At 52.0% G+C, this 13,453-nt stretch overlaps 1 protein-coding gene across 7 annotated transcripts in view; it reads left to right on the top strand.

The window, feature by feature from the left end:
* The window catches only part of LOC140384715 (leucine zipper protein 2-like), a 440,867-nt gene that overhangs the window by 304,449 nt on the left and 122,965 nt on the right, over positions 1-13,453 (top strand). For all 7 annotated transcript variants that reach the window (XM_072466669.1, XM_072466665.1, XM_072466667.1 and 4 more), the window contains one exon: positions 7,821-7,895. In XM_072466669.1, the coding sequence (XP_072322770.1) occupies positions 7,821-7,895 (75 nt within the window). The remainder of the gene's footprint in view (positions 1-7,820; positions 7,896-13,453) is intronic.

Genomic DNA, 13,453 nt, shown 5'->3' with positions numbered 1-13,453 from the left:
AAGGCTGGAGTTGAACCCAGGTCCTACGCTGTGAGGCAGCTGTGCTAACCACAGTGCCACCGTGCTGCCCAAAGGAAAGTGCATTGATCATTCTTCATTTTTAATTAACTTTTAGAGAGAGTTAAGTAAACAATTGGACCAAACACATGAGATTGAGTTAGAAACTGGAATGTCACAAACTTCCTAAAAACTTTGTTTTTTAAGAATAAATGGATTTTTATTGCCCCTCTCAAAAAAAAACCTTAACCCTATTGTCCTTGCAAACTACCATCTCATCTCCAATAGTGTTGCTCCAAAGTCCTTGAATGTTTTGTCATCTACAAGCCGGCTTTCCTGGGACTCCATGCTTGAATCCCTCCAGTCAGATTTCCTCCCCTGCCAGAGTACTGGAACGGCCCTCATCATAATGACAAATAACGCCCTGTGTGAGTGTGACGAAGGGAAACTTCCTCTATACATCCATCTTCTACAAACTTACACAGAGTTGACCATGTTATCATCCTCCAAAGCCTCTACACTATTGACCAGCTGGGTGGTCACTTATCTATCCAATCATAACCTGTCGATCACTTTCACTGGCTACACTTCCTGGTCCTGCAACCTTACTACGGTGTCACCTAAAGAACTCTCCTTGGCCCCATCCTGCCGCCCCTTGGTAATATTATCTAAAGGCACATTGATAGTTCTCACATGTACTCTGACAACACCAACCACGACCTTTCTCGACTCCTCCACTTTTACTAAGTTATCAGATGGTTTTTCCGACACACATTACTGGATAACCAGAATTTCCTCCAAATAAATAATTTAATGAAGACCGACGCCATTGTTTACAGTCCACACTCTAAACTCCATTTCCTAGCTATCAACTCCATCCCTCTTCCTGGCAGCGGTCTGAGATTAAGCCAGTCTGTTCGCAACCTTAGTATCACATTTGTTCCCGAGATGAGCTTCCGATCTTAGATCTGTGCCATTGCGAAGATCCCCTTTTTCCACATCCGTAATATAATCTGAATTTGCTCCATCTCAGTTTATCTGCTGTTGAGCCCCTCATTCATGCCTGTGCTATCTCGAAACTTGACTATTCCAACGCACACTCGGCTGGTTCCTCATTTTCTATTTTCCATAAAAATCAGGTCATCCAAAACTCAGCTGCCCTTTCCAAACTCACATCAAGTCCCATTCCCCTATCACCTCTACATTTGCTGACTGACATTCACCCCCAGTCAAACAATATCGTGACTTTAAAATTCTCATCCTTGATTTCAAATCCCTCATTGGCATTGGCCCTCGCTATCTCAGTTGCCTTGTCTTCAAGCTCTGAAATACCTTCCCTGACCTCTCTGCTCCTCTCCAACTCGTTCCATTCATCTCCTCCTTTAAGACGCTGCTTAAAACGTACCCCTTTGCCCAAGCCTTTGGTCATTTGATCTAATATCTACTCATTATCTTAAAGACTCTATATAGTTATAAGTTGCCGCTCTAATGGAGACATACGACATTTGTCAAATATAAAATTTGATTTTCAGGGCCAGGAGGTTTCTGATCAGTAATTATAATAATATTAACCTTTATTGTCATAACATTACAATGAAGTTACTGTGAAAATCCCCTCGTCGCCACATTCCGGCGCCTGTTCGGGTACACGGAGGAAGAATTCAGAATGTCCAATCCACCTAACAAGCACGTCTTTCGTGACTTGTAGGAGGAAACCGGAGCACCCGGAGGAAACCCATGCAGACACGGGGAGAACGTGCAGACTCCGCACAGACAGTGACCCAAGCCGTGAATCGAACCTGGGACCCTGGAGACATGAAGCAACAGTGCTAACCACTGTGCTACCATGCTGCCCCCACCATCATAAACAGCCAGTTACGCTTCATTCAGTAAGGTGTAACTTGTCCAAGAGTTTTTACAGTAAGATGAATCGTGTAAAAGGAAAAGTTCTTATTGTTCAGTCATTTCTAATTGATTGAAGTTTGAGGGGACTTCAATAGAGCTCCCTATGAAGACCACAATAGCGTCTGAAGACCCCAATAGCATCACTAACAGGAATTCCTGGATTTCTATATTTGACTGCACGCATACAGAGTTCAGAAGCTGTTATCAGTTTCCGAGGAGCAATGAGGCAAACACAGATAGTTTTCCTGCGATTACCACTGTGTGGTAGTCTGTGTATAGGTATTACGATACCTGGTAATGCTGGAACACCATTGGTAGATATTGTATGTTTCCTATTGGTCAAGCTGTATGGTAGCTCCGCACTGCTCAGCAGGGTATAAGAGCCCGTGCCGCCCCAGCAGCCTTCATTCTGTACGTGAGCTGCTGGGGGAAACATCTAGCTTATTAAAGCCTTCCGTTGGACTACAACCTTGCTTTAGTGGTCATTGATCGTGCATCAATTTAATAAGCTAGATTTAAAAGGACGGAGCTCCGAATTAAGCCGGAATGTCTGCAACTCAGCCCCCATGCAGCGAACTCAGCGGCAATCTTCAAGCACTGGCTGGCGTGTTTTAAAGGATATCTTGGGACGGCCGAAAACACATCCAAGGGAGAACAGAAAATGCCAGTCCTGCACTCGAGGGTGAGCCCGGAAATTTACACCCTCATTGAGGACGCGGAAGACTTTGATGCAGCAATAGAGCTGCTAAAAGGACATTATATTCGCCCGGTACACCAGGTCTACACCCGATATCTGCTGGCAACGAGGCGACAAATCCCTGGAGAATCGCTGGAAGAATTCTACTGTGTGCTCCTGGTGTTGGGGAGAAACTGCACCTGCCCGCAAGTTTCGGCGAGGGACCACACAGAACTCTTGATCCGGGACGCTTTCGTAGCAGGTATGCTGTCCTCCCAAATCCACCAGCGATTGCTGGAAAAGGACACCCTAGGCCTCAAGGAGGCACGGGCCCTTGCAGGCTCCCTGGATGTGGCCTCCAGAAATGCCCGCACTTACGTTCCCGACCGCGCGGCAGCCCCCTGGGCAGTGTGGAACCCCTCTGCAGCCGACCCCGAGACATCCCCCATCCCCCCACATGCTTGTGCTGCAAGTCGGCCTGGCAACCCTGGGGGGCCCTTCTGCTACTTTTGTGGGCACGCCAAGCACCCCCGGCAGGGATGCGGTAAAAATGGCCACTTTGTGGTGGTATGCCAGGCCTGTGCGGTCGCCGTGGTCTCCGGCGGCGAATGCGGACCGCCACCACAAACCTCTCCACGGTCCCCGTGCGGACAGCGGGCACCGCCATCTTCCTACTCGAGGGCCACATGCAGCCCCCGGGCGCCGCCATCTTGTCCCACGGACGCCACGTTCGATGGGTGGGCGCTGCCATTTTGTGCACCCCCAGCTATGTGTGACCAGTGGGAGCCGCCATCTTGGATAGACTCCCAGGACCCCAGCTCGGCTGACCGCACACCGCCCGAAGAGAACTCTCAACTGCTGAGATTAGCCTCGGTGACCCTGGATCAGTCCCGGCCTCGAACACTCTCAACTGCTACAACAACAGTACTAATCAACAGGCACGAGACGTCCTGCTTAATCGACTCTGGGAGCACGGAGAGCTTCATACACACCGACACGGTAAGGCGCTGTTCTCTCCTCGTCCACCCCATGAATCAAAAAATCTCTCTGGCCTCCGGTTCCCACTGAGTAGAGATAAAGGGATTTTGTGTAGCAAACCTCACAGTCCAGGGAAGGGAGTTTAAAAATTACCGGCTCTACGTCCTTCCCCAGCTCTGCGCTGCCACACTCCTAGGTTTAGACTTCCAGTGTAATCTCCAAAGTCTAACTTTCAAATTCGGCGACCCGATACCCCCCTCACTGTCTGCAACCTCGCGACACTCAAGGTCGATCAGCCTTCCCTGTTTGCGAACCTCACCCCGGATTGCAAACCCGTCACCACCAGGAGCAGACAGTACAGTGCCCAGGATCGGATCTTTATTAGGTCAGAGGTCCAAAGGCTACTGAGGGAAGGAGTCATTGAAGTTAGCAACAGTCCCTGGAGAGCTCAAGTAGTGGTGGTAAAGGCCGGGGAGAAGCATAGGATGGTCATCGACTACAGTCAGACCATCAACAGGTTTACGCAGCTGGACGCGTACCCTCTCCCCCGCATATCCGACCTGGTAAACAGGATCACGCATTACAAGGTCTTCTCCACGGTGGATCTTAAGTCCATCTACCACCAGCTCCCCATCCGCACTAGTGACCGCAAATACACTGCCTTCGAGGCAGATGGGCGGCTCTATCACTTCTTAAGGGTTCCCTTCGGTGTCACCAACGGGGTCTCGGTCTTCCAGCGCGAGATGGACCGAATGGTTGATTGGTACGGGTTACGGGCAACGTTCCCGTATCTCAATAATGTCACCATCTGCGGCCATGACCAGCAGGACCACGACACCAACCTCCGAAAATTCCTCCAAACCGCAAAGATCCTTAACCTTACATACAACACGGATAAATGCATGTTTAGCACCGACCGCCTAGCCATCCTCGGTTATGTAGTGCGAAATGGAGTGATCGGCCCCGACCCTGAGCGCATGCGCCCTCTTATGGAGTTCCCCCTCCCTCACTGCTCCAAGGCCCTGAAGCGTGCCTAGGGTTTTTCTCTTTCTACGCCCAGTGGGTCCCCAACTATGCGGACAAGGCCCGTCCCCTGATCCAATCCACAGCTTTTCCTCTGTCGATAGAGGCCCGTCAGGCCTTCAGGCGCATCAAAGCAGACATTGCAAAGGCCACGATGCACGCCATCGACGAGTCCCTCCCCTTCCAGGTCGAGAGCGACGCGTCTGACATAGCTCTGGCGGCCACCATCAACCAAGCAGGCAGACTCGTGGCCTTCTTCTCTCGTGCCCCCCATGCTTCCGAAATCCGCCACTCCTCAGTCAAAAAGGAGGGCCAGGCCATAGTAGAAGCTGTGAGACATTGGAGGCATTACCTGGCCGGCAGGAGATTCACTCTCCTCACTGACCAACGGTCGGTTGCTTTCATGTTCGATAATGCACAGCGGGGCAAGATAAAAAACAATAAGGTCTTGTGGTGGAGGATCGAACTCTCCACCTATAACTACGAGATCTTGTATCATCCCGGGAAGCTAAACGAGCCTTCTGATGCCCTGTCCCGCAACACATGTGCCACCGCACAAGTGGACCGCCTCCGAGCCCTCCACGAGGACCTCTGCCACCCGGGGGTCACTCGCTTTTTCCACTTTATCAAGACCCGCAACCTGCCCTACTCCATCGAGGAGGTCAGGACAGCCACCAGGGACTGCCAAATCTGCACGGAGTGCAAACCGCACTTCTACCGGCCAGAGAGAGCGCACCTGATAAAGCCTTCCCATCCTTTTGAACGCCTCAGCATGGACTTCAAAGGCCCCCTCCCCGCCACTGACGTCAACACGTACTTCCTGAATGTGATTGACGAGTACTCCCGGTTCCCATTCGCCATCCCCTGCCCCGACATGACCGCAACCGCCATCATCAAGGCCCTCCATAGCATCTTTGCACTGTTCGGGTTCCCGCTTACATACATAGTGATAGGGGGTCCTCCTTTATGAGCGATGAACTGCATCAATTCCTGCTCAGCAAGGGCATTGCCTCGAGCAGGACGACCAGTTACAACCCCCGGGGTAACGGACAGGGAGAGGAAGAACGGAACGGTCTGGAAGACCGTCCTACTGGCCCTACGGTCCAGGAATCTCCCAGTCTCCCGCTGGCAGGAAGTCCTCCCGGATGCCCTCCACTCCATCCAGTCACTGCTTTGTACCACAACCAACCAAACACCTCACGAACGTCTCCTTGTCTTACCCAGGAAGTCCTCCTCTGGGACCTCACTCCTGACCTGCCTTGCAGCTCCTGGACCCATCCTGCTCCGAAAACACGTGCGAGCGCACAAGTCGGACCCGTTGGTCGAGAGGGTCCATCTTCTCCACGCTAACCCCCAGTATGCCTACGTGGCGTACCCCGACGGCCGACAATATACGGTCTCCCTATGAGACCTGGCGCCCGCCGGAACCCCCGCACACCCCAGCCACCAGTCCCACCCTCCCTCCCACCAGTGCACTTTACAGGAGGGTCGGTCCTTCCGCCGGCCCCGTCTAGGCCCCCCGACCCACCGACGTACCCCGCAGACGCTCCCTTCCCAGGTCGACCATTTTCCCCACCAGTGCCGTCTAGGGGTGTTGAAGCTGCCACAGAGATCGAGGCCACGCTCCCGGAGTCACAGACGCTCGAGCCTCCACCGAAGCTTCGACGATCACAGAGGACGACCAGGGCCCCCGATCGACTGATTGCTTCATTTTAAAGTGTATACTTAATTGAGAATCATAAATTGTAAATAGTAAATAGAATTGTAAATAGTTACAAAGGTATTACGGTACCTCCATAACTATAATTTCTACCACCTTACCATGCTATAATGTCAACCCACCACCCCCACTGGACTCTTTTTTTAACAGAGGGTGAATGTGGTAGTCTGTGTAGAGGTATTACGGTACCTGGTAATGCTGGAACACCATTGGTAGATATTGTATGTATCCTATTGGTCAAGCTGTACGGTAGCTCCGCCCTGCAAGGCGGGGTATAAGAGCCCGTGTCGTCCCAGCAGCCCCGATTCTGTACCTGAGCTGCTGGGGGAAACATCTAGCTTATTAAAGCCTTCAGTTAGACTACAACCTCGCTTTAGTGGTCATTGATCGTGCATCACACTTTACAACCCAGGACTTGACAATCTCACCAGCAATGGTTTCTCACTGACCAGCCTCGCAATCACCCACTTTGAAAGCGCAACTACGAGTTAATTAGCAAGAGATCTATTTAAATCAGTAATGCATCTATTAAAGTACTTCCAGTTCGCAGGAGCTGCTGCTTTTCCTATGGTGGCTGGTAGTTACAGGCTGGTGAGCTGTTATAGTTCATACAAGTAGTCTGAGTTGCTATGGTGACATGGACTCTTTACCTGCCTGTTGTATCTTGGAGCTGCGGATAGTGATGGTGGAGGCTCCAACGTTCTTTCCATCGGAATAGCTCCCCCTGCCGTCGCTGTGCATTGAAGGATTCGCAGGTTGGCCAAAATATGAAAGCATCTTCCTTGGCCACAACGTCCTAGGGTTGGTCTTGAACCTGAGGCATCTGATCTTGAGGCAGGACTGCGCCACAAGGCCTCATAGTAGCTAGATAACTGTATTCCGTAATAAGGAATAAAACAGCATGTATGGAGAGAGTTTCAGGTTGATGACCTTTCATCAGAACTCTGTAATGCCCTGGGCATGAGGGAAAGCTGACCACTGTTGAAAACCTCAGTGTCGTCTCATCTGGCTGTTGGCCTCCATTGTGAAGGTCATGGCCGGGATTCCCCACCGCGCCACATTTCTGCCCCGACCGGCCGGCGGGAGTCTCCGTAACACCGGCCGCTCAATGGGGTTTCCCATTGTGGGGCAGCCCCACGCCGTCGGGAAACCCCCGGGACACCGGCAAAACGGAGAATCATGTCGGCGGAGAATCCCGCCCACTGCTCTGACAAAGGCTATTGGTGAGCTGCTTTCTGCAGTCGAGCTGCACGGTCATTCCGGATGTACAAGCCTAAAATGGACTTCCTCATCTGAAGTTATGGTGGCATCTTCTGAACCTAGACCCGTGTTCACCCCAGTGCATGGGGCATTATGATCAGCCTGTTACTAGCAAGCAATGTTTATTAATCAAGCGATGACCTTTTAACCATTTGGCGAGATTATGCAGTTAGCCTCTGTCGCGTTGAAGCAGATTTTGAATACGTGATTATGTCATTCTGCTGTTGCACACCACAGTTTATTGTATCTTTCTCTCCCCAGGCCCAACAACTGACCGATCTGGAACACAAACTGTTGGCAGCTAAACAGGAATTGGAAAAGACCGCAGGTGATAAGGTGACGAGAATTTTATAACTGAGGACACTGAGGCTCCTTCTCGATATCAGACGTCTGTGAACCTTATTATTCCCCTGATAGTGTTCCGTAACATCTCTGTCTTTTTAAGATGTAACCACTGTGAAATTGTTTGATTTTGTTTCCTTGCATTTAAGCCAATTCTCATGCCGAGGACAGGTTGCTGAAGGTGCGTTGCACAAACGCCAGCCCAGCGACTGAGGGCTGACATCTGTCTCGCCTCGGCTCAACGGCAGCACCCCCGCGTCTGAATCAGTGGTTTGTGAGTTCCAATCCCACTCCAGGACGTAAGCGCATGATCCAGGCTGACACTCCAATTCACTGAGTGCCGGAGGCGCCTTCCTTCTGTGAGGATCCCTCTTCCCGCTCCGTTGGGTGAAATCGCACGGCACAACTTTGAAGAGGAGCGCGTGAATTCTCCTCAATCTAATGTTTTATCCCTCAGCCCACGACATTAAAGCCAAATTTCATTGACATTTCTGAGCACAGATTAGCCGCTGTGTTGCCCACATTTTTGTGAAACAATAATAATAATCTTTATTAGTATCACAAGTCGGCTGACATTAACATTGCAATGAAGTTACTGTGAAAATCCCCTGGTCGCCACACTCCGGCGCCTGTTCGGGTACACGGAGCGAGAATTCAGAATGTCCAATTCACCTGGCAAGCACATCTTTTGGGACTATTTGTCACCAATAATAAATCTGAGTTTCTTTGAAAAAAGTTGGTGCCGTGTGGACAGGAGGTGCCTGGCATAGATCTTTTGGTCTGCTGAGCGTAGTTCTCCTTCACTAGCGCCATGGCCTCTGCGTAGGTAGGCGTGTCCTGGATGAGGGGAAAGACATCGGAGCTCAGCCGCGTGTACAGAATCTGGAGCTTCTGTGCTTCTGGGATTGGGTCTGTCGCAGATCCGATGTATGCTTCAAAGCAAGCGAGCCAATGTGCGAAGTCCTCTTCGGCGCTGTCTGTTTGAGGATGCAGCTGTAGGCGATCCGGCTTGAGGCGGAGATCCAGCTTTGTAAAATCTCTGCGTAATAAATTGATGCACTATCAATTACGACGAGACGAGAGTAGAGAGCAATCGAGGCTTTATTACACAGAGATGTGTGGCCTCCTACAGCTGCTGCCGAAATGGCTGCAGCTCGGAGAGCCCACACATTTATACTCCGCCTACTGGGCGGAGCCAACAGGCAGGGATCTACTCCCGTACCTGTAGTACAGGGGCCTTACCGTAATACCCCTCATATGCAGTGCAGTACATACAATATAATACAACAGTGGTGACTACCACAGCTGGTGAAGAGGCTTACTGGAAAAATGGTTCAAATTATTTTCCTATCCATGCCATTGCAATACAGCAGCTGTTCCAAGGTGCCTTAATCCCCTTCCCGCTCAAATTTATGTTTTCATTTCACAGATTCTTCCATATCAGCCACGAACAGTCTGGTGCAGGGCAGTAAACCTTCCGTCAGGGAGTCAATAACAATTTGGTCACATTTGCTGTAGATCTGACTTGCTGTCCTCTTGCCCACAATAATTGGTTACCAACAGAATGGTCTGTCACAATGCTTTTAAACTATTGCTGTTGGTTTTTGGAGGAGGTGGAGGTGTGCTGCTGTTAATGCTGCTGTGGGCCACACATCATGGCCCGTAAAATGCTACTTCCAAGTCAAAATGTTTCACGTCCCAGCACAAATCTTTTTGATCTCACCCTTCACTGACAGTAATCACATTGAAGGAAAGCATCACCGGTTCGTCGTCGGAGGATACTGTTGAATGTTGCAACATAAGTGCAATTGTAAATTACAAACTGGATTGGCACCAAAGGAGAGACAGAAAGTAAAAGAAGGGATCAGCTGCTCTCAGACAAGAAACATGCTCAGTATTGCTGCAGACATCATGGGCGGAATTCTCTCATAATGGGGCTATGTCCCCACACCGGCGTGAAAACCGGCGCCAACGACACCGGCGCCAACGACACCGGCGCCAATGGCCCCCAAAACTGAGGAATTTTCCCCTTTCTAGGGGGCTAGGTTGGCGCTGGAGTGGTTCCCGCAGCTCCAGCCGGCGCGGAACGGCCCGAGCGAGTCCGCGCATGGGCCGTCGTATTCTCATGCATGCGCGGGGGGTTCCCTTCTCCGCGCCGGCCCCCAGGCAATATGGCGGAGCCCTACAGGGGCCCGGCGTGGAGTAAAGTAGGCCCCACGAACCAGCCCGTCCGCCGATCGGTAGGCCCCGATCACGGTCCAGGCCAACGTGGGAGCCCGCCCCCCCCGCCCCCGGGGTCGGATCCCCCCCGCCCCCCCCTCCAGGACGGCCCCCGCACACTCACCTTCCAGGTTCCGCCGTGTGGGAGCTGAGTAATCCACGCCGGCGGGACTTGGCCAAACTCGGCGGCCACTCGGCCCATCAGGGCCCGGAGAATTGCCGGAGGAACCGCTGTCAACGGCCCCTGACTGGCGATTGTCGCGTCCCCACGGGATTCTCCAACCTGGCGCCAGGTTGGAGAATTCCGGCCCATAACCTCAAGACCATTAATCAGCAGGAACCTTTGAAATGTCGCTGGGATGTTCTCAAGGTATCCAAGAGGCACAAAAGAAGATCATTCACTGTGGGCATTTGTCTAACGTTTGTTCGGGGACAACATATTGCTGTTTCTCATTGACGTTTTATACCTGTGGGAAAAAAAAATGGAGGCGCAGCATTCTCTGTGTACCACTTCGGCACATTTCACCCAACAGTTATGTCAGGTGTTTGGCTGAAACTGATGGGGCGGGATTCTCTGTCCCAGCAGCCGGCTAATGGGGTTTCCCATTGTGGGCACCCCCACGCCATTGGTAAATCCGCGGGCGTGACCGTGCTGCCGGCGAAACGAAGAATGCCGCTGGATGGAGAATCAAGCCTACGATCTTGCAGCTGGTCAGAGTGTGCCCATTGGGATTTGTGAAGGGTAACACCTGACGAACCGGGGCTGGTTTAACTCAGTTGGATGGACAGCTGGGGCGTCATTCTCCAACCCCCCGCCGGGTCGGAGAATGGCCGTTGGCCACCGTGAATCCCGCCCCCGCCCCCGCCGAAGTCAACGGTACCGGAGATTGGGCGGGGGCGGGAATCGGGCCGCGCCGGTTGGCGGGACCCCCCGCTCAATTTTCCGGCCCGGATGGGCCGAAGTCCCGCCCAGAAATTGCCTGTCCCGCCGGCGTAAATCAAAGCTGGTATTTACCGGCGGGACCAGGCAGCGTGGGCAGGCTCCGGGGTCCTGGGGGGGGGCGCGGGGTGATCTGACCCCGTGGGGTGCCCCCACGGTGGCATGGCCCGCGATCGGGGCCCACCGATCCGCGGACGGGCCTGTGCCGTGGGGGCACTCTTTCCCTTCCGCCTCCGCCACGGCCTCCACCATGGCGGAGGCGGAAATGACTCTCCCCACTGCACATGCGCGGGAAACTGTCAGCGGCCGCTGACCCTCCCGCGCATGCGCCCCATTTCCGCGCCAGCTGGCGGGGCAACAAACGCCATTTCCGCCAGCTGGCGGGGCGGAAATCCCTCCGGCGTCGGCCTAGCCCCTCAATGTTGGGGCTCGGCCCTCAAAGATGCGGAGCATTCCGCACCTTTGGGCCGGCGCGATGCCCGTCTGATTGGCACCTTTTTTGGCGCCAGTCGGCGGACATCGCGCCGTTGGGGGAGAATTTCGCCCCTGGTTTGTGACGCAGAGCGAGGCCAGCAGCAATTCCCGCACCGGCTGATGTTATTCCTGAAGGCCCCGCCTTCTCGACCTTGCCCCTTGCCTGAGGTGTGGAGATCCTCAGGTTAAACCACCACCAGTCAGCTCTCCCCCCCTCAAAGGGGAAAGCAGCCTGTGGTCACCTGGGTCTATGGCAACTTTATTTTATATGGACTTCCAGAAGGCATTTGTTGCAGCCTTACAGAAGAGATCATTTGCCAAAGCTGAGGCTTACAGGATTGAAAGCAAATTGCTGATCTGGTGAGAAAGGTGGTTGAGTGGCAGGTGACAGAGTGCAGGGATAATAGACAAATATTCTAATTGGTAGAATGCAACTAATGATGACCGACAAAGATCTGCAATGGGGCCTGAACTTATTAATGACTTTGGCAATTCGAAGAAGGATAGATACCGTTGATTGTCGCATAATATTATAAAGATATTTTATATCTTGGATTGGATGAAACTTTGGCAACTGGATTGGGAGTTGGTAAGTTTGAATGTAAAAGTGCTTTCAAAATGGTGACAAGCGAGGAACAGTGGCGACTTAGGTATCCCTGTACACCGGCAATTATAATATCATGGACAGGTATAAAACGATAATCGAAAAGGCAGTTGGAATGTTGGGCTTTATATCGAGAGGACTAGAATATAAAGGGGTAGAAGTTACGTTTCAGTTATTCCACACCTTGACCACACCCTGGGGCACGTAAATAGTGCTGCACACCACACTTCAGCAAGGATACCATAGAATCATGGAATCCCGACAGTGCGCAATGAGGTCATTCGGCCCATCGAGTCTGAACCGACCCTCTGAACGAGCAGCCCACAAAAGCCCAATCCCCCCCCCTATCCCCGTAACCCCACCCAGGGGCAATTTAGCGTGGCCAATCCACCGAACCTGCACATGTTTGGACTGTGGGAGGAAAGCGGAGCACCCGGAGTAAAGGGACACGGGAAGGGTGTTCAAACTCAACGCAGACAGTCACCCGAGACCAGAATTGAACCCGGAGGGGGGGGGGTTGTCCCTGGCGCTGTGACGCAGCAGTGCCAACCACTGTGCCGCCGTGCCACCCGCCGGAACTCAGAGTGAATACGATGCAGGTTTTCGAGACCGATGGCTGGATTCTAAGAGTCAATTTACAAGGAGAGATTACACAAACCACGGTTGTATTCTCTGAAATTCAGAAGTTTAAGGTGTGACATGGTGGAAGTTTTGACATTAAGGGTAACCGATCGGGTAGATTAGAGGAAACAATTTCTTCCAGTTGTGGAGTCCGGAACCGGGGAGACATAGACGAGAAATTCGAGGCAGGATTTTCAGGAGTTTGAGGATGAAGTACTTCTACATGCAAAGGCGCTAGAAGTTTGGAACTATCTTCCAAAAAGGACAGTTGTTGCAAGTTTATTTTAAACCTGAGGTTGATAGATTTTTGTGAACTAAAGGTACTGAAGGGATTTGGGACAATGGCGAATATTACAGATTAGCCAGGACTTCACCAGACAGCAGAGTGTCTTGAGGGGTAAATGACACACTCCTGTTCCTGACCATGACAAAGCTGGTGACAGCAATACGCTCACTTCCCCAGTGCCTTCTTTCAACTTCCAAATGAGAAGTCCTCGGAACTCTTGGAGCATCAATTCAACAGTGAGCGTCCAACGGAGGAGAGCTGTCACTTGCTTTTGGCCAAAGCTATGGGATTCAGTCTCAGTTCCTGAGGCAAGTTAACCTGTACCAGCTGGGCTGTGAGAGCCTGCATCAGCAGCAGGTACCGAGCCCAAGCCAACCTGACATTGAAAGGAGAAGTGGAGACCTTCA

This window comes from Scyliorhinus torazame, chromosome 10 (assembly GCF_047496885.1).
Source record: "Scyliorhinus torazame isolate Kashiwa2021f chromosome 10, sScyTor2.1, whole genome shotgun sequence".
In the NCBI taxonomy this organism is placed as follows: domain Eukaryota; kingdom Metazoa; phylum Chordata; class Chondrichthyes; order Carcharhiniformes; family Scyliorhinidae; genus Scyliorhinus; species Scyliorhinus torazame.
Note: the sequence above shows the minus strand (reverse complement) of the source record. Positions and strands in the feature narration are given on the sequence as shown.